Source organism: Pavona decussata, unplaced genomic scaffold (genome assembly GCF_977016875.1).
Source record: "Pavona decussata unplaced genomic scaffold, jaPavDecu1.1 SCAFFOLD_2, whole genome shotgun sequence".
Lineage (NCBI taxonomy): Eukaryota > Metazoa > Cnidaria > Anthozoa > Scleractinia > Agariciidae > Pavona > Pavona decussata.
Genome location: NW_028145426.1, coordinates 2816131 through 2836029, shown reverse-complemented (window position 1 = coordinate 2836029; position 19899 = coordinate 2816131). Strand labels below are relative to the sequence as shown.

At 38.5% G+C, this 19899-nt stretch overlaps 2 protein-coding genes and 1 non-coding gene across 3 annotated transcripts; 1 reads left to right on the top strand and 2 right to left on the bottom strand.

Annotated features, from left to right (window-relative positions):
- Positions 1–1720: 1720 nt before the first annotated feature.
- Positions 1721–7599, bottom strand: LOC146490033 (uromodulin-like). The gene is made up of 6 exons (XM_085122536.1): positions 7471–7599; positions 6188–6312; positions 5458–5618; positions 4419–4587; positions 3040–3257; positions 1721–2029 (listed from the first exon to the last, which is right to left on the bottom strand). The coding sequence occupies exons 2-6, from the start codon at positions 6246–6248 to the stop codon at positions 1868–1870; spliced, it is 771 nt and encodes a 256-aa protein (XP_084978662.1). The 5' UTR covers positions 6249–6312; positions 7471–7599; the 3' UTR covers positions 1721–1867.
- On the top strand, positions 4746–4815 carry Trnaq-uug (transfer RNA glutamine (anticodon UUG)). Its single transcript has one exon. It is a non-coding gene; the product is annotated as a tRNA-Gln (tRNA).
- Positions 7600–9192: 1593 nt separating the features above from the next.
- Positions 9193–15569, bottom strand: LOC146490032 (uncharacterized). The gene is made up of 6 exons (XM_085122435.1): positions 15443–15569; positions 13821–13901; positions 13379–13687; positions 12409–12635; positions 10215–10368; positions 9193–9491 (listed from the first exon to the last, which is right to left on the bottom strand). Exons 2-6 carry the CDS (start codon positions 13873–13875, stop codon positions 9460–9462), a joined length of 777 nt encoding a protein of 258 aa, XP_084978561.1. The 5' UTR covers positions 13876–13901; positions 15443–15569; the 3' UTR covers positions 9193–9459.
- Between the last annotated feature and the right edge of the window lie 4330 nt (positions 15570–19899).

Sequence of the window (19899 nt, the reverse complement as noted above, 5' to 3'; positions counted from 1 at the left end):
CACCAAAAGGGTCTTTTGGGGCAAATAAAAAAAAATTCGAATTTTCGCTTCTGTCGCCGGATTCTCGAAAGTTACTGACAACCGCTCTTAAACACAAAATGCTTTTGAATACTTAGTCATCCGCATTGTGTCAGCTATTTCTATATTTCACACCCATCTTTAAGTGGCTGTCTCCCTAAGAACCTCATAATCCAAATTGGTCACTAAATGGATTTGCTTCAAATTTTGCACGTGAATTACACTTTGTCCAGTTACTTTAAAAACTCCTTTCGTTTTGGTTGTAAACGGTTTCTTCATGAGTGTAATTCACGTGCAAGATTCGAAACAAATCCATTTTGTGGCCAGTTTGGGTGATGAGGTTCTAGGGGAGACAACCACTTAATTTTTTAAAAGCCTTCAGGGATGTTAATGGGACTAGGTGTAATTTTATCGGGTAGTTAATCTCGTGGTTGTTCTTTTTTCAGGGTTAACAAGGTTTTTAGAGGGGCTATTCAACCTACCTTTTGTGACACATCATGGCAGCTCAGGAAAAATAACTGCCAAATTTTCTTTAAAATGCTATTCTAATACACGTAAAATATTGGTAAAATGTTGCTCCCAACGGCACTGCCAAGATGGAAATGGACACCGACTTGAAAAAGTCGGGCCCGACCTGTTTTAATGTTGGATAAAATTAATGATGAGATTGAACGCTACCTGAATTTACCTTAGAGAAGCCAATCGTCGTAACTTGAGATCTCCTTGTTATAGAGATAAAAGTGATAAATTTATAAAGTTATGATTCTTATGATATATTCTTCTGACACACATATAATCTTTTCTACCCTTGTTTTTGCCATTTATTTGAAACAAGGAGTCTAGAAACGTGTTTGCACACTGACTCGTGTTTTGAGGAAACACGTGGATGCCTTCAGATTTCTTCCAGGCCCTCATGGTTCCGGTAAGGCTTTTTTCCAGCCCCTCACGGTCAATCCGTTTCGGCGACGGGTTGACCGAGATAAAAGACAAGGGGAGGCCTATGAACTAGGAATGATGCACAGACATTTCCTATATGGAACAATCGTCTATTACGTTATTCGAGAGCCGTGTTTACTTTAACTTATCTTTTCGTCGCTGCAAAGGCACAGTGGAACTGGAGTAAATTTTCTCGGTTCACGGCTCGACGTTTTCCTCCCTCGTGGGAACAAGTGTTTTCGTCAATCAAAGCATTTAGAGAAAACACAACCGGAGTAAACTGACGGAAATACTGTTTAACCTGACAGAAGCGTAACACGTAGCGTAATTTAAACATTTGAATTGTAATCAGGATTATAAAATCAGAGTAATCAAATTCTGACAGAAAAGCGACAGGAGATTGTTTCGCTATTTCCGTGACAAACTGAGATGCACAATTAACAGAGTGAACCACTATTAAGAAAAGGTGATCTTTAACGGTTGTAGGTACGTCGAAAATTCGACATAAAAGTCAATTGTTCTTGGAGCCTTGCCTTGCCTTGCCTCCTCTCGCGTGATTAATGTAATCTATTGGGATACAATCCTGTGAGAATAAAAATGCTCTTTTACCTTTGAGAATTTTACTTCCAAAGCACTTAAAATAAAATAAAAAAGACTGAAAAAATATATAAAATTTATTTTGCAATATGTTGGGAAACAAACAGCAACACCCCGGGAATCAAATTATTTCCAAAGGAAAAGCTTTCAAATAAAATGACACATTTTAAAGCCGTTCTTCCTTTAATTTATTTGTTACGATTAAAGATACAGGTTCACAGTTTTCCGCCAACCAAGATTTAAATTTGATAATTTCAATTACGTCCAACTAACAAAGCATTTTGAATCTCAGTGTAAATTTGAAGTTACGGATCAATCACTGTCCGTTTCCACAGTAGCCATTCAAACACTTTATATTCCGTTGTAGCTTGTACACGAAGAAACGCCCACAGTTTCGAATTTTGATGCTGAATCTCTTTTCACAGCAATTCCCCATCCAGCTGAAACAAACATGGCCTTCCTGAATTCCGTCTGCAACCTGTCACCATGAAAAAGAAAACATTATTAAGACGGAATAACAAAGATCAGGGAAAATCCGCACAAGCGTTATCATTTTTTTAGTGTATGGGTGAGGCAAAACAAATATTTAACAATTAGACGGCGAGCTCGAGGTTTCTATCGGCTGATAGTTTGCGAGGGGCGAAGCCCCGAGCCAACTATCAAAGGCGATAGAAACCGAGAGCGAGCCGTCTAATTGTTTTAGCATACCTCAGTGATCGATCTATGAAGCAAAAAATTCTTTTTATTTCATAAATTTTGATATATTTGTGCAATGATGCATGCTAAATCGCGCGCGCTCTTACAACCTGCCGTCTATCGATAGATAGACGGCTGGTATATCGAAGGACAATGCCAGAGGCTGAACGATTAACCAAATAATGAGCACTTGGCCAAGAAGCGAAGCTTCGAGGGCAACTGTGAAAATTTGAGGACAATAATTTTAAAGCCGATGGGTATTATCATTCGATATATCAGCAAGCCGGAATTGAGTTTATTTATTTTATATTCCTTTGATTAGTTTCTGAAATGCGCGCCCTTTCCTGTGAAAAAGAAAAAACAGCTAGTAATGACCACGACATGATTGCAGGCAAATAAATGCAAGCCAATTAGGTCATTACATTATATTAAACTGTGATTGTATTACGAAAGCTAAAATCAGAAATTGTGACGTTCTATCTTTGCTTTGTTTCTTTGGAAATAAAAATCGGGTAAATAATACCAAATCAGACAATTGTTATCGTTTCATATCCGCCGTCCGATTTTGTACCACGTAGCGTGTTTTGTACAATGATGACGCGCGGAAATTAATTTGTGGATTATAAAAGAATATTACTGCTAACTGAGCACCTGGCAGTTACACCCAGCGTTAGCGGTGCAAATCGTCCCAGTGCTGAAGAAAAGTGTTACGATAGCCGTTAGAAGTGATTCCAATAAAAAAATACGTGAAAAAAAATTTCGCGTTAAACGATAAGAAAATTATTTTATAACCTCAGGGTATTTTCCATCAAACCAGCCAGTCCGTATGGTCTGACACCTGTTAGGTTGTACACATGTGTCCGCCATGGCATTTCCTGCCGCTCCCGTGAACCTATACCAGCTGTTTTGGTCTATTTCATTCTGGTCACACCTGATCCCCGGTCCACTAGTTTTGTGAAATTGAGATCGGTCCGGACTGTTGAGGATTTTATAGTTTTGGCACTCATTTTCTGCAAACACAAATAAAGAAACAAACGAAAAGAAGAAGCTTAGTATATCATAGTAACCGATAAGAGGAAGTAGCTGGGAATGGCAGTGACTCAATACTTTTTTTCAACGATCAATCAAATTCTCCGAGGATCCTTCAACAGTTATGTGAGTGACTTCTTTCACAGCCGTTCTCTTAGGGCGCTTTCTATTTGTCAGAACTGACCGTCCAGTTCAATCACTTCGCAAACGGAATGCACCAATTTGAACGACAGTTTACATGCCACTATTTTTAATTGCTTTAAAAGGTCGCACAGTACTCTCAGAATGTACCATTTTGAAGAATTCGAAGAATCAGTCCTTCAAATTGGTATACTCCATTGACGAACCGACTAGCCTGGAAAGTACCCTTACTTAGGGAAACGATAAAAACTAATTATACAACCTGTTCTGTAATTCTTCGAGTACACCGGGCGCGAACAAGAGATAAGTTAATTACATTTACGACAAACGGCAGCAATGACCACATGACCATGTATACCCTATATTTGCCGCTCGCTGTTTTCAGTTTCTCAGTAAAATTGAGTACTTAGATTTTGCGTTAGCATCGAAGGTCAGAATTATTTGCACTATTCTCATCTGTGTCACTAATTTTTTCAAGCAAACATAAACGCGAATCTCCCATTTGCTGTTCGCCGTAAACGCGATTCTAGCTCTGTCTCAATTATTTGTCGAACACGACGTGCTAGCGGCTTATCCTGTCAGCGCTGTTTCATGTAAAAACTCGGGTAATTGTCCATGTAGGTTTCTTGTACGACTCGCCCGTTAACCGTTTACACACCAATATGGACACTATCACAGGCAGATCCGGCGTGAGGTCTTCAAAGGTCTCGACGACATTCCTGTGCCGAACACTATTTTATTCAGTGCAGCATGGCTCTTTGTCTCAGGTAGGTTTTAAAGCTGAACTTGAAATTTAAATAACTTTGTGAAACACGTTGAGGTAGTTTTCCCTAAAATTACCGTTGATAAGTACTGGTCGTATGTGAGAAAATACTCATCTGGTCTGGTAAGTAATTGGGACTTTAGAGAAATTCGCCCCAAACTCAAAGCACTGCTTTCGGATATAACGGACTGACAATGCGGCTTCACTCCATTAACAAAGTAGCGCAACCTGTACTAACCTTTGGTAAGCATGTAGACATAATTGGATAGGCCTTTCCCTACAAAAGGAGCTCTGTTCGTACATCCTGACGAAGGGCCGTATTTATCATATGTCACCTGGCTATGCGATCCACTCCAACACTCTCCATAGAACTGGATTCCAAAAAACGAATGCCACTTGCTTTTTGCCTAGAGAAAACATTTAACAATTACTGAGTTCACGAGCCGCTACAGAAATGAGATGATAGATACGAGCAGAGATGGCTATAATCACCTCATATCCAACAAGCGTGAATGGAATAATTGTTTTGTTAAAAAAGAACAAGAACAACCAGAAGATAATTTAAGGCGTGGCCCAGTGGTAAGGGCGCCGGACTTTGAATCCGGAGGTCCCGGGTTCAAGTCCCGCCTCGGCCACGCTTGTATTATAAAATAGCCAGCTGGTTTGCCTCCTGCCAGTTGAGATTTTTAACATGTTACGTTCGATTTGATTATTATTTGTTTCCCGTTATTTCTGAGTGGAATGCCTGTAAACTAGCTTTGGGTAGCTAAGTGCATTTCCACTATAAACAAAGCATTTATATTTGTATTTTATTTTATATTTATTTTATGGTCGCTATTTCTCAGGCATTGTATGATGGAACATATACCATGACCTCTAAGCCAATCAAATCAAAGGAATTGCACTATACAATGATCCAGTTTTTAATAAATGAAAATATTCCTTGTCTGCCTCTTTGTCTGTTGTCGTTTGATGTGATACTAGTGGTAACAAATCACCTTATTTAGAGCGATTTTCGAATCCTCGTCAAAGAAAATTCGCGTTCACTTTGGTTTTGCTTTTCTTTGCACCGTGATTGGTTAGGAAAACTCACGCCACGTTTTCAACCAATGAATAACAAAAACAAAATCAATCGTGACTTGCTCGCTTCCATTTTTAAATTCTCGCGCTTGGCAGCGCTTCATCTATTTGCTTAGGCCCGCATTTTCGAAGGGCAGACGTTGAACGCATCCGCAATGTTGTCTTAATATAGTGAATAAACACCTTTGGAAACGTACCTTAGCTGCACATTTTTTCACAACTGTGCCTTCAATGTCACTCCAGTTTAGTTTTTCTGGCCACTTTGCAGTCTTTATTCGAAAGTTTGCCAGCATTTCAGGCAAAGCTCTCGCTGACGTCTTATCTTTGAAACACCCAACCGGCACATAATCTGGATCATCTTTGAAGAAGCAACAATTAAAAAAAAGAAGAAAGAAAATGTAGATCCTCTGCCACAACCCCTTCACAGAAAAAGAAGTAACAAGCTGGTAGAACCCCTGTGGCCATAGTACTTTTCATTTTTCGATTCCGTACATGTTCAGATAAATGGAAAAGTAGGGCCTATGTCTCTGGGGCGTTAACCTAACCGAATGGTGTTTACTTAACATGTACCTCGCCGCACAAGTGTCATCAAATAAAAGGCAAATATTTCAACCGTGATCAGTTTGTCAATATGCACACAAAGTAAAAATACGAGAAAGAACTTAGAATAGGTGGCTCAGATTTGCTTTTGGATCAGTGTGGATGCGTCCGTCGGTATATTAAAACACTTCTTATCGGCTTTAAAAATGCTACTGAACAGAGAGAAAAAAGATACAAGTCTGAAACATCTCCTTTGAGTTTCGCCCACAAAATGCAAACAGAAGCAAATTACGGAACGGTTAATGTTACACGCATTATTTATCCCAAGGAAAAGATCACTTATTTTTTACATAAAATTAAAAGCCAAAACTATGCTAAGAAACTTACTGAGACTAAATACTTGACTTGTTAAAATAAACCAGATGGCAACGTTTGCAATGATGTACATAGCGTCTGGATTTCAGGCTTTGAACTGAGTTGTGAAGTTGTGAATTTGTGTAGAAACTAAAACCCTGAAAAGAAAACATAATGGAACAAGTTGGGAATGACCCAAGAAAAATATTAAAAGAAAATCTATTAGGCTATTTTCTGGTTCATCCAATCTATAGAAAAATCCTAGAGAAAGACTCGCTGAGATGGACGAAAACCAGTAAAAGAAAATTACGCCACAAGCATAAATGATGTCGAGTTTAACATTAGGAAGCAGTCAAGGACCTTCTTGGAAGCAGTGTAATTTTGTAGGAGGAAAGTAGAGTGCTCTTCACACTAAGTGAACCCCTGAATTTGGAATTTGGACGTGCTGTTTATTATGGATCGGGGAAATAATAAGAAAAATCCCAGAGAAAGACCCGCGGAAGCTCGCGGAGACAGGCGAAAACAAGTAAAGAAAATTAAGCCACATAATGATGTCGAGTTGAACATTAGGAAGAAGTTGTCTTCTGTAAGAGGAAAGTAGAGTGCTCTTTACACTAAGTGATTCTTGTTCCCATACCATACTGCCTTAGGTTGAATGGCCCGTTCAAGTTTCCTTGGCGATGCTCGTAAGAAACTAAGTCAAATCTACTACAACGATGAGCATGGGACGAGCCTTTACAAAACCCTTAGAAAATAGCGAACGTTTGTCTTATTGTTTAAATGTGTTAATTTGCCCTTTTAAGGTAAAGCCCCTTTAGTATTAACCTATTTTGAGGAAAGAAATCGTCGCTATTTTCTTAGGATAAGGGGGTTAGTTTCTAAAGAAACTACGATGCTGCGTCGGTGGGGAGTTGAAACGAATGTTTGGTGTTATCAACAGAGTTGATAACTAAAGGTGAATTGGCCACCGTAAAGAGATTCGTGTACCGAACTTTCAAGCGTTAGTCCTTTGAAAGAGAGGATACGAAAGGGCTAACGCTCGAAAGTTCACTAATCGAATCTCTTTAGGTGGTCAATTTACCTTTATTTATCAACTCCGCTGGTAAATTCGTTTCTACTCCCACCGACACAGCACCGTAGTTTCTTTAGAAACTCTGAACCCACTTATCCTAACAGAAAAGCGACGATTTCTTTCCTCAAAATGGATAAATACTAGTGGAGCTCTACCTTAAAAGGAAAAATTAACCATTTAAATGTTAAGAGTATTCGTGAAACGAAAAGAAACTACTGTATAAAGAAACGAGGCCGTAACTTACCTGCGTTGAACCGGTTTGAATCGGGTAAAGAAAATTTCGAATATCCTTCGGGTGTCAAATGCTGCTTTAAACATTAGGCTAATCTTTTCAAGCATCATCTTAAGCACATCAATACAGGATGAATGGCGGAAACATTAGGCCTAAAGCTGTCTACGATTGAATTGTGCGGTGGGAGGGCCACCACCTGCAGTAATAATTTTGTATAGTACGTCCGCAAGATACCGCCTTTCCTTTTTTTTTTTTTCGTATCTCCTGAGTTCCTGTGTTTTCTTTTAATTTAATAACAAGCAAATAATTTTATCTTCTCCTTTGGACAAGAACAAATACACGTGCTTTTATTTACTTTCATACACCGAAAACGGCTTTCAAAACATTGCCACCGGTTATTCCTTGTCAGGAAACAAAACTGACGGCTATTAGAGCTCATCAAGTGAGAAAAACATACTTCATTGCAAATTTGGTTCTACTCCAGTTTTAGAAATGTCTTGCTGTTTTGGTATTTTATTAAAATTGTTCATTTGTATGTATTTCCATTCGTCTCTATCCATTTCCTTCTTTTTGGGAAGAAAACACCTTCTATTTTAAGGCTAAAATTCATTTGTCAAAACCCAAGCTGTTTCCGGTTTTTATATAGACACTTTTCTTATGACAGAGCACGTTTTTGACGTTCAAATTAATAAAAAACAAACAGAAGTACACAAAGAGACAGCTAAAGAGTACATTTTAGCATAGTTCATATATTGACACTCAAGTATGTTTTATCTCTTCACAGAAAAGTTGCTTCAGAAAGAAATGGTCTCTTAGTGTGCAACTTTACTCTGAACCCGAATCTAATTTTAACTTTTCAGTTGGAAACCATGTTTAACTTGGAGCCCTTGAAATGCTTTCTAACTTGTGTGTCATTTATTCTTTTTGTTTTCGAATATTTTGCAAATTTCCATTTGTGATATTTCTTACAGTGAACGTATCGTGAACCGGCCGGGAACCTGTTCTTCGCGATTTTGGGCAAGGATTTTGCCGCCAAAGATCAAACTTTCAAGCCTATTTTAGGCTCCCCTCATAAATCATTTCACGACGTTTTTACGACTAGACACAAAAGCAAACTCTATAACCAGAGGAAAATAATATTATTGTCTCAATCCGGTCGCCGATTTTAGACCAAAACGGCTGACTCAAAGACAGATCTGTCGTCCTTTAGCGCGTACTGTACTTTTGCCATGTTTTATTATTGATAGAAGGGGGCGGGTTATTTACATAATGCAGCGTGGGCCAGGAGAGCTTATATGGTAGTCTACCAAATTGCTTAGTCAAATGGAACAACAGGTCGTTATTATAGTAATTGCAATTAGACGGCAGGGACCGGATTCACGATGTATCCTGAGTATTTTTTCTTAAAAACAGACTATTGTTAGACCAACAATGAGCTATTGTTAAGAAACAATACTTTGTACATCTTAACTTAGGAAAGCTATGTGAATGTGGTCACAGCTATGTGAATGTGGTCACAGGTTTACAAGGATCAAATAAAATAACGCATCTTCTACCTCTGATTAAAAATAATTATGACCTCCTGTTCGATCAACGACATAACGCCACAAAATGTCCAAAACTTGGCAGTGAAGCCGCTTATTCCACTTGTAATCCCATTTGCATTTTGAATATTTTAATTTCTGGCTTCATCTCTCAATAAGCAAATGATAAAGTGAAAATACAACCACTGACTCTTCTTACTGCAGCTTTGTTTTATTGCTAAAGAAAATAAGTACAGAATTCCAAATAATATACACTTCATTTAACTCTTTTGAGACCATTTTAATGGTCTATTTTAATAGTTCAATATTTTAATTGTTTAAAAACAACTCCTTCCATAACAAATATTTCAAATTTCTAACAATGCGTGGTCATCATATATCAAATATTCTTAATTTTTGACAAGGTTTTTAACTTCTGCCAAAACACATAATAAAAAGCTTAGTCCTTCTACAGCGCTCACACATGAATGCTGGAGGATTTATTGACTCCTGAAAAAGAAAAAAACAGGAAACTCATTAGCAAAAGAGCTGGTTTTAAGAGCCGTCACTCAATTTATCTTGCAACATTCAGAAATTATTTTTGCCTTCTAAATTTACATTATCGAGTAATGTTCAGTGACTATATTTACTTTCTTAATTTGTACACAAAACATTATTTCTCCATTTCCGTTCTTGTTTCAGCTCCACAAATAATTTATTCCTTTTTACTTGACCCTGTTTAGCTAGAAATAAAACGCACCCTTTCTAACGACAGAACACGTGTTGCTAGATTCGACTTCTGGCTATCTTTTCGCAAAGCTCTTTGCCCTAAAGCCTTTTCTTTCAGTCGCAGATATCAAGCTGTCTTCACCGGTTCTGCCTAAATTTTCTTTCTAGTTTATTGATATATTAAGGTCCGCCTGGGACCTCCCAACACCTGTCATAATCTTCATCCCTGTACGTGTATTCTAATTCTTTGGTATAATGTGATGAGGATGGTGATGTTTGCCACTTTTGATCCCGCTTTCCGCCTACTTTGAGTAACTTTCTTGATCCCCCCCTCCTTCCCCTGCAACCTCAAATGCCTCTCCCAGCAACCGGGTGTTTTTATTTCCTTCCCTCTATTAAAATGCACCGAGAGTACTCTGCGTCATGGCTCCAATTTTAGTCCAAACTCGCCGTGATAACCCCCAATACTAGATCAGACTAGCTAGAAGTGAAATTTAGACTTACCATTCCCGCAATAGCGTAATAGACAGCCTGGTGTGTCTGGGAGGAAGTAAACGTAAAATTTCCCGCAGTTTCTTACACGTATTGTTGTTGACCGTTCACATGGATTCCCCTTCCCGCTAAAGCAGACGCGTTTGTTTTGAATTCCATCGACAACCTGTTGAAAATTCGGAGAAATTGTTAAATAATGGACTAGTTTAAACAAAATCTCCTTTACTATTCGTTACGAGTTAGAAAACCAACACGCTTCGGGCCTGCGAGCACCATTATCTCGGGCCGGTATGGCAATCCTAATTAAATGCGTTTAGGTTCGCGTTGTCGCGACACTTTTGACGCGTCAAATTTAATTCAAGTGCCGGAAAAACTGACAAAAATCATTGTAGTGCAACAAATCGACCCAATAACCACACAATCAACGAGAAACAAACTTGGAGGTAAATTGCCTAATCGTCGGACGGAATGTAGATCCGATTCTTAAATTGAATTATTTGGGCCATTCAAATGCAAGCTAAGTATTTGGCCTCTGACTATCGTCTCGTGATATCTTACAAGTCGAGCAAACTGTAGAATAGATGAAGAAAAAATTAAAAGAAAAGTTTGTTCGATAAGTCAAAAACAGTCATGTTCAAACTTCATTGTGGTCCATAGAATAGAACAGTTACCCCTAAACTGCGCCGTACATGAGCTTATCTATGACTCGTTTTGTTATAAAATACATGAGTGGTTAATTATTCCTCGGGCGCACGTTGGATATGAAACAATCAATGAATTGACTATAATAATCTCATATCAAGTTCGATTGGGGTAATTGTTTTTTTTAAAAAACAACCAAAAAAATTGCCAGATCTTGTCGATTTCTTTTGAAGACGATTTCATGGCCGCTATTTGTCGGGAATTGTAAATGACTGATAGTTAACAATTATTCCACGAGCGCGCGTTGGATATGAGATGATAGATAGCCAACGAGGCGCGTAGCGCCGAGTTGGCTATAATCATCTCATATCCAACAAGCGCAAGTGGAATAATTGTTTTATTAAAAACAACCGAGAAATATTGCTAGATCTTACTGATTTCGCTGTGCAAGAACGACCAGAAGGCAATTTAATGGTCGCCACTTCTCGGCCATGGTATAATTGCTCATATACCATGGCCGCTAAGCCAATCAAATCCCTCGAATTGCATTATACAATGATGCAGTTTTTAATAATTAGCGTTATAACATTAAGAACTGCATTACTTGATAATGCAAAGTTTTGATTGACTTAATGGCCATGGGATATCAGCCATTATTAAAAACTGGATCATTGTATAATGCAATTCGAGGGATTTGATTGGCTTAGCGGCTATGGTATATGAGCCATTATACCATGGCCGAGATATGGCGACCATTAAATTGTCTGCTGGTTGTTCTTGCACAGCAAAATCAGTAAGATCTAGCAATATTCCTTGATTGTTTTTAATAAAACAATTATTCCACTTGCGCTTGTTGGATATGAGATGATTATAGCCAACTCGGCGCTACGCGCCTCGTTGGCTATCTATCATCTCATATCCAACGCGCGCTCGTGGAATAATTGTTAATTATTAAAAACTGCATCATTGTATAATGCAATTCGAGGGATTTGATCGGCTTAGCGGCCATGGTATATGAGCAATTATACCATGGCCGAGAAGTGGCGACCATTAAATTGCCTTCTGGTCGTTCTTGCATAGCGAAATCAGTAAGATCTAGCAATATTTCTCGGTTGTTTTTAATAAAACAATTATTCCACTTGCGCTTGTTGGATATGAGATGATTATAGCCAACTCGGCGCTACGCGCCTCGTTGGCTATCTATCATCTCATATCCAACGCGCGCTCGTGGAATAATTATTAATTATTTTAATGAAACTGGATGGATTTTATAATACAATTATAGGGATCTGATTGGCTTAGCGGCCATGCTACATGAACCATTACACCATGCCCGACAAATTGCGACCATTAAATTGTCTTCTGGTTGTTTTTGTACAGCGAAATCAGCAAGATCTAGCAATACTGTTTGCTTGTTTTAATTAAACATTATTCCACTCGTGCTTGTTGGATATTAAATCATTGTTGCCAGCGCCGATCTATCATCTCGTATCCAACGCGCGCTCGTGGTATAATTGCCAGTTGTTGAGTTTGGCTGGACACTTATGGCCTTAAGTATACCAACCTTTGGATGCTTTCCATCCATCCATCCACTCTTGACAGTTTGACATCGCCCTGGTTCCACATATCCTTCAGCCATGGTCTGTCCCGCTGCGCCCTCAAATCTGTTCCAGCGTTTTGAGTCAAAACCGCGACTCCAGTAATCACACTTCAGTGCACGTGAAGTATCAATGGAGTACGTCCGCGACCGGTCCGCTGAATCTAAAATGTTGTAACTGGCGCATTCATTCTCTGTGGGAAAAAACCGAAATGGTCTTTACTGTGGGCTACAAGTACTAGTGAGGACGTCGCTATTCTAATTTTGAAAAAGTTTGCAACGCAGTGAGAGGTCAACGGTTGAACCTTACTAAACGGCAAGGAATAATTTCTCACACTGCATTACTGTACAAGTCCAAAGCTCCATTCAATATTTGAGCCCTTTTGGTCACAGTATAGAACATTTTGCTTACTGACGGTGCGAAAGAATTTAAGTGTGGGTAAGGGATCATAATTGCTGTGAAATAACTCGTGTTTTGGTCTGAAATCGGATGAGGATTTATAGCGGCAAACTTTTTATACTGGTTCTTCAAGAACGGATTTATAATCGTACCACAATTTCCATGTAAAGAAAATTGCACCATTGGAGTGACTCAGTCGAGAGTAACAGAAAACTGGACTTTTTATTCACCAAAAAGTACACTTACCCAGGAGATACTCAGGTAAAGCAGTGACGGGGGAGGTCCGAGGGCCTTTAAGGGGTTTGGAATTAGCGATCTAAGGGCTTTTTTTGCGAGTTTGGACTTTTAATGTAAAGAAAAAAATTAGACTTTAGGGGTTGCTTTCTGGACCGGCCAATGGACTTTTTTGTGTTCAGCTTTAGCCCAACTGGACTTTTTTGGGATTCCGCTAACGATTTGGCCTCATTCACACTTCCCCGTCACTAATATATCTGAGTTGCCCCCCACCCCCGCCTCCCCTCCGCTGGGGACACTTACCTTTACCAGTAAGCATGTACACAAAGTTTGTTCTTGCTTTGCCAACACCAGAGATGCAACTATTAGACGGGCCAGCTTGGTCAAAAGTCAAGTGAGCCATTGGGCCGGTCCAACATTCCCCATAAAACTGAATTGCGAAGTACAAAGTTCCATTTTTCCTCGCTTCTTCGGCGCAGGCATCGATTGTCTTGTTATGATTATACCAGTCTATATTTCCTCGGAAGTTTTTAATCAGATTAGGGAGTAGCCTTGGCTTCGATTTCTTTATCCTGTCCTTGAAGCAACCAATTGGTAAATATTTTAAGGCCACTGGAATAACACAAAATAAATATATCAGTATAAAGTAGTTGGTAAATGTGTATTTTGTACTCCACAGGCGTAAATCAAAAGGAAGTGTGTGCGAAAAGCTATACAGCTATAACAGTAGTATTATACTACTTACCTGTGTCGTGAACGAAGACCGCAGCAATCAGGAGAAAGGTCACAGTTAAGTGCATTGTTAGCAATAGTTGTTTTCTATAATCTGCGTAGGAAGCAAGTAAAGTTTTAGTAGAAGGACAATACAAATACGGTGGTGACTTTCTCTCAAGATGTCGAACCATTATCCGTAAGTCCATGTCACCTAAAACAGTAGGTACTAAAACATGGATGACATCGATACCTTGAATCTTATTAACTCCAAGGCATGCTTTGGTCGGCTTTAAAATTTTATCACGCATGCCGGCTCGTTCAAACAATATAACCGATGATATTGCATTTCAATTTTATTCCTCGTTCCAAAGAGCAACGTCTACGTTTCATTTGCAAAAGCGGCCAGTCGGATGGTGTAATCATGCAGATGACAGTCCAACGAAACGGCCTCCCAGTTGATACAAATTTGGTAAGAAGCGGTAAACTATTTTAAGACTTTCAAGAGTTCCTTCTCCCTTTTTGAAACGGTAAAAATTGTTGCGGCGTCTCTTTTATATCTCATGTAATTCTTTCAGTATGATTTCCGTCTTTGAAATTCAACTTAGAGCCCTAATACAGTCACTCTCATTTCTATTAATAAACCTTTCTCAACCAAAGTATATTGAAGACTTCCGGCACCCTTTGCGAGCCCGGCTGAGAGGGCAAATTGAAAGCGGTCGGATGCCACACGCCAGATCCCTTCCTAAATAAACTGTTTTTACACGTATTGACCTTAAAAAGAGCAGCAAGAGATGAAACTGAGTAACAAAGTGTGTAAAACATTTCTGGCAATCTTTTTGTTATAAGAAAGCCCGCGCGAACACTATCAAAAGACATATTTTGCGCAGTTAGAAGAAATACAAAGAATGTCTTTTTTTTAAGTACGTCTTCCTTGCCGACTTAATGACATACTAAGTCTGACATCACACACGTCATCTTTGCTAGGCAAAACTTAAAGGCTATCTAGCGTAAAGCCAACCAATATCCCCAAAACGCTTGTTCTTATACTTAACCTAGTAAGCTAAACTAAGTGCTTCGCAACAGAATCAAGTTTATATGGCCCACAGGAATTACATCCACCGAATCAAAAGTTAAAACACAAAATATTGGATCAGGAATACCTTTCAAAGGAAATGTTTTAAAATCGAGTGGAACGTAAACTAAATACAATGGCTCCAAAAAAAATAGATCGAATTCATTCTAGTCAGAATTAAGAAAAACAGTGAAAAAGAGACAAAGAATTTGAGTAGCAGACAATGATTCAGAACCATCGAACCAGATCGAATCAGAGACAATAATGACATGTACTCAAGTGGAAAAATGTGTTAATGATCTTTTCAGTCCACAGTCTTTTTTTTTTTTTTTTTTTGTAGCTGAAATTTTTAAATCCTTCATTGATCGTTTTAACCCTTTTTTTATTATTTTTTTATAGTTCGGAACTCTTTGCTAACGGTTTAGAAGACTCGCTTCAGAAATTGTAACGGATATTATCAACATGACCTATCTTATAATCAACAAGTGTTATAGCGATAGTGACCTCCAGTGAAGGAGTTTTAAACAAATAGTCATCGTTTTTAGCCTTGAACATAAAGAAATAATTTATAAACTACTTACCAGTTTATCCAACAAAAGGATGGCCGATGAGCTTCCACTGTCTTGGAAGTACGAAATTAGCTGAGGGTGAATTCTGTTTGAGCGATCAGTGTTCCAGCTTCATTTATTTATACTGTAGTATCCCTTGCATTGCTATGGTAACGGGAAACAAAGTAGAAAAAAATAATCTCTGACGTGAGGAGTCCATCCCATTATCTGCCAACCTACGTTGTTTGTGGTGAGTATTATTGGCGAATCATTGTAAATGACCAACTCCCAGGAAACGTGGCGACGCATTAACACGCAATTTCATGTTCCGCCTTTTGTTCACTAAACCAAAAAAGGTTACGCTGGGACAGTGGATCAGTGCATACATACCAGTCTGGCAATTTATCAGGCCTTTTATTCTTCAATGTACTCTGACTTTTCTGTGAAAGTGGAGAAGTAAAATCCAACGAAATTCAATTTTGCAGCCCGAATATTTCATCATCTTCAGAGAGGAAATTGAATGCGGCAAAAATTAAAAACAACGGGAAAGGGAAGTAAAATATATAATTGTGGAGGCATCGCGTGACCTTCGTACTCTTCCTTTTAAAAGAGTTCTACCTTGGCGAAAATCAGTATTTCTAAATTCTAACTGAATTGTAGTATTTGAAATTTAGTACGATATTCTCTATTTTTTAAATTAACTTTAGCCTTTATTGTAGTTTTATATTTTCTTACAGATAACTGTAATTCATCCTTTGGCTGTAAGTGTTTTCTCATAAAACTATCTATCTATTGTCTAATAATTGTTTTCATTGCTTGGCTCGTTGCCATGCAAATTATTCTTCTAGGCAATCATGGCGAATATTAGTGACGGTCATTTTATAAGTAGATCTATATTTGACCTTGGGTCTCAGATATCAGATTTATTATAGGTGGATCTATATTTTTCCTCTTTAGTTCCTTGTCGAAACTAAGAATTGACGTAAATTGGAGACCAAAGACCGACAGAATACGGAAAACGAAAATTTAATTACAAGAAAAGATATGTTATCACGTCTGCTTCCGCTGAGTATTTGTGGTTGGGAAGCTGGAAAGGTTTGCCAAACCATTTAACCTCGATTGATCAAATACAACTGAGCCTTCCCTTTTATCAGTTGTCAAAAAGTTTAAATTGCAATAAAAGATATGCTATTGCTACGTATTGTCGGTGAGAAGTTACGAACTAAGGTTAACCAAAAAAAGTAAACAGTTGGAAAAATAGTTTGAAATACAAGACAACATGTACTCTCCTGTCCGAGTGCCGGCACGCACGTAATAAAGCAGAATATTAAAAGTTAGGAAGGTTAAAAGTTATAACGTATTTATGGGTATATTTGTTTGTATACGTCTATTTATAATCTGTATCCTAATCTTATCTCAAGGTTTGCCACACCATTTATACCCGATTTATCAAATCTAACTAAGCCTTCCCTTGCAGAGTTGACCTTTAGTTTAAATCAGGAAGTGAGACACAAAGAAACTGATGGAACAATGTGGCCATACACGTGCACGATTTAGATTGAATTACGAAGAGGCACGTATTATCACTGCAGTTGATTGAGACCTTACACAAATCATTTACCGTTCTCTCTTACTGAGTCACGTAATGTCGGACGTTGGGTTTTGGTCTGTAAAATGTGTAAAAAAAAAAGAATCAAAGCTATCAATGAGTTTTACCCAGCCCTCGTAATAAAAATAAAATTGCTGTGGTGGCGCTATTAAGAGGTAAAGAAGAAAAGCTAAGTTTCTTTTGTTTTCAAATACAAGACGAAGGGAAACCAGCCTGTAGCTTGTAATGGGACTTGTCGCGAGGACAGGGAGTTCCTGACATGGGAAAAGTGAACTAAGAGCAAAGTTGACTATTTTTGGTTAAAAGTAAACATGCTAGGCCCAGGGAATTTTTCCTTCAAGCTTTGGGATTTGTTGACTCTCAGAAAAGTCTCTTTGGGTTTGCCGACGTCTCCTCTGGTATAAAATGGATAAAGTAAATTGACGCAGACACATTATTTGGGTTTACACGTCAGGCATGACACATGGCGCCAGGCACGTGGAGTGAGTCAGTGTTTTGAATAATGAAAAATCTCACCTCCCTAAATTAGTTGGTAACGATGACTCAGAGATATCGTGACTGAAATGATTTACGTGGGCGACAACAGTAGTTAGGGCAACGAGCGTGAGAATCCACTTTCCTGATGGATGGATTAATCTGACTGAAACACGAATCAAGGCTTCCCAACCTTAGGATTCCTGAAGTTATAAAATGTCCGACTTATTTACGGGAACCCTTTCTTCTTTTTTTGGCCGGACTATGTCCAATATTGTAGTCTGCAGGCAGTCTCCCCAGTGTGGGTTCCATTGGAGTGTCCTAAAAGCGAACAACGAAAACAACAAAAAATCTGTTAAGTGTAAACAAAACCTCGAAAAATATCATTGTTAACGCTGAAGCGGTGCACATCATGAAAAACACAATCCTATGTACGTGGGCGGTTTGTTGCGTGGATCAGAGTGGTTTAATTATGTTATTGAAAACAATACCGACTTCCAGCCATCCTGATAATACCTCACGCGTCCTCGTTATAAACGGTTCAGCTGGTTAGCTTCCGGAGAGCTCGGGATTCTTGAAAAGTTTATTCTCAATGTTGTTTTTGTCATGATTAGGCTTGTAGTTTTGGTTCTGCGAGCAGACCCACTATAGTTTTAAGTTTTGAGCGGATGTCTTGTCTAATCATGAACGGCGAAAACGGCTAGAGTTATAGTGATGTTCAGTTACTCAGAAAGATTTTTAACCCAAGTGGAAAAGTTGTCGGAAAACTGTTAACGAAGCAATATCTTGCGGCAGCCCATTGCTAGTTTTTGTTCTGTCTTCGGAAACTTACAACACGCTGCTGGAACAAAATCACTGAGTTGCTAAAGGCTTCCTGTGCGCATTGTTGAGAATATGGTCGATAAAAAATTCCACCTTTTAACATCACCTTCGCGAGCTGGCCGAATAAAAATAACAAACGAACAAATAGCAAACAAGACATCAAACGAAAAATTGTGAGCAAGATAGAAATATCCTGAGGAGCAAAAGGAGGGCCATATTTTTGTACCCTCATGCTTACTTGTTTTTTGTTTGTTTGTTTGTTTGTTTTGTTGTTGTCGTTGTTGTTTTTCCTTACGCCTCACATTTTCTTCATTTTCCACACCCTAAATGCACGAGATCTGTAACTTGCTCATTGACTGATGCCACTGTTGCCGATTTCTGTAGCAAACTGTCAACTGATAACATTGATATTGATAACAAAGCACATTTTTTTGCTGAAAAGATTTGTTACATTCTTCTTCACGACTCACCAAATTACGTATATCGCAGAAGACAAATATGACCATTTTTGGACAGTTTTACAGTGTTTTGAATAATAAGATGCTATTGATATTATATAGGATTACTCTGGCTCTTATCCCTTTCCCTTGTCTATTATTAGGATTTATAAATTGCAAATTACGCAATGAAACTTATTGGATGCACTGGGTAATTTTTACATAAACTATCTATTTATCTATCGATTGATCAAGCTGTCTAGTTTATATATGTCATGCTGCAGACAGCCTTTTTAACTGTTCACTTGCGACTATTTAAGTCTGTCTAAACTTAGCTAAACTGGTATACCGGAACGGCAGTGAATGCTGTCGTGGGGAGGGAACCAGTGAGTTAAGAACTGCGTTGAGAATAGGAAGGGAGGGTTGAAATTGGCTCATTCTGCCCAAATGTGGAGCAGGAAAACTCAGTATAATGAACAAATAACGTGTGTAACAACTCAAAGTGTATTTATTGGCATGTTGAAAGCCGCGTAATGAAAAATCTGAAATGAAATGAAATGTCGTCATGTCAAGCTTGTCATTTGAAAACGATTAATATCCAGAAAAGCATTTGAAGTGTCATTTTAATGTTTAAGTGTTAAAGCTCAGCTGAAATACCGTTTTGCCCTGCTGAAAAAAAAAACAACCAGAGACGATATGGAAGGTTGCATGATTGGAATACGCTGTCTCAGCGATTTCAGCACGGTCAACGTTATGGTCTGCCAAAGTGCTGAAACTGAACCATTCGGTGTAAGACCATTTCTCTACAAACACAGGCCTTGTATATTCATTCTTTACTTTTCAGATAAGGTAGTTTTCAAATTATAGTGTAGCCTGAATCCTGGTACTTTAACAGCTTCTCCTTGGTCATCGCCCATCGGAGCAAACCACTCATGTTACTACAGGGCAACTGTATATTACTTATCGAGTTTCTTCGAAATTGACACGTTGTACGACTTGTTAGCTACCACCGTAACCAAGAAACTAAAGGCAGACATGGCACTATGCGGAATTCGAGACGAAATCGCGAATAATGAGAATAATCAGCGCGGGTTATCAATGTCAACAACCACAACTTTCAAGAATTTGCCTTTATTTATTCTTACCAG

What these genes read in the sequence shown, in the direction of transcription:
- LOC146490033 (XM_085122536.1), bottom strand. Translation starts at nt 6,248, where the DNA reads ATGTACATCATTGCAAACGTTGCCATCTGGTTTATTTTAACAAGTCAA. An exon ending in AAGTCAAGTATTTAGTCTCA is followed by an intron (nt 5,619 to 6,187) that starts GTAAGTTTCTTA and finishes GCTTCTTCAAAG; the next exon opens with ATGATCCAGATTATGTGCCG. An exon ending in TGAAAAAATGTGCAGCTAAG is followed by an intron (nt 4,588 to 5,457) that starts GTACGTTTCCAA and finishes TGTTTTCTCTAG; the next exon opens with GCAAAAAGCAAGTGGCATTC.
- LOC146490032 (XM_085122435.1), bottom strand. Translation starts at nt 13,875, where the DNA reads ATGCACTTAACTGTGACCTTTCTCCTGATTGCTGCGGTCTTCGTTCAC. An exon ending in GTACATGCTTACTGGTAAAG is followed by an intron (nt 12,636 to 13,378) that starts GTAAGTGTCCCC and finishes TTTTTCCCACAG; the next exon opens with AGAATGAATGCGCCAGTTAC. An exon ending in TGGATGGAAAGCATCCAAAG is followed by an intron (nt 10,369 to 12,408) that starts GTTGGTATACTT and finishes AATTTTCAACAG; the next exon opens with GTTGTCGATGGAATTCAAAA.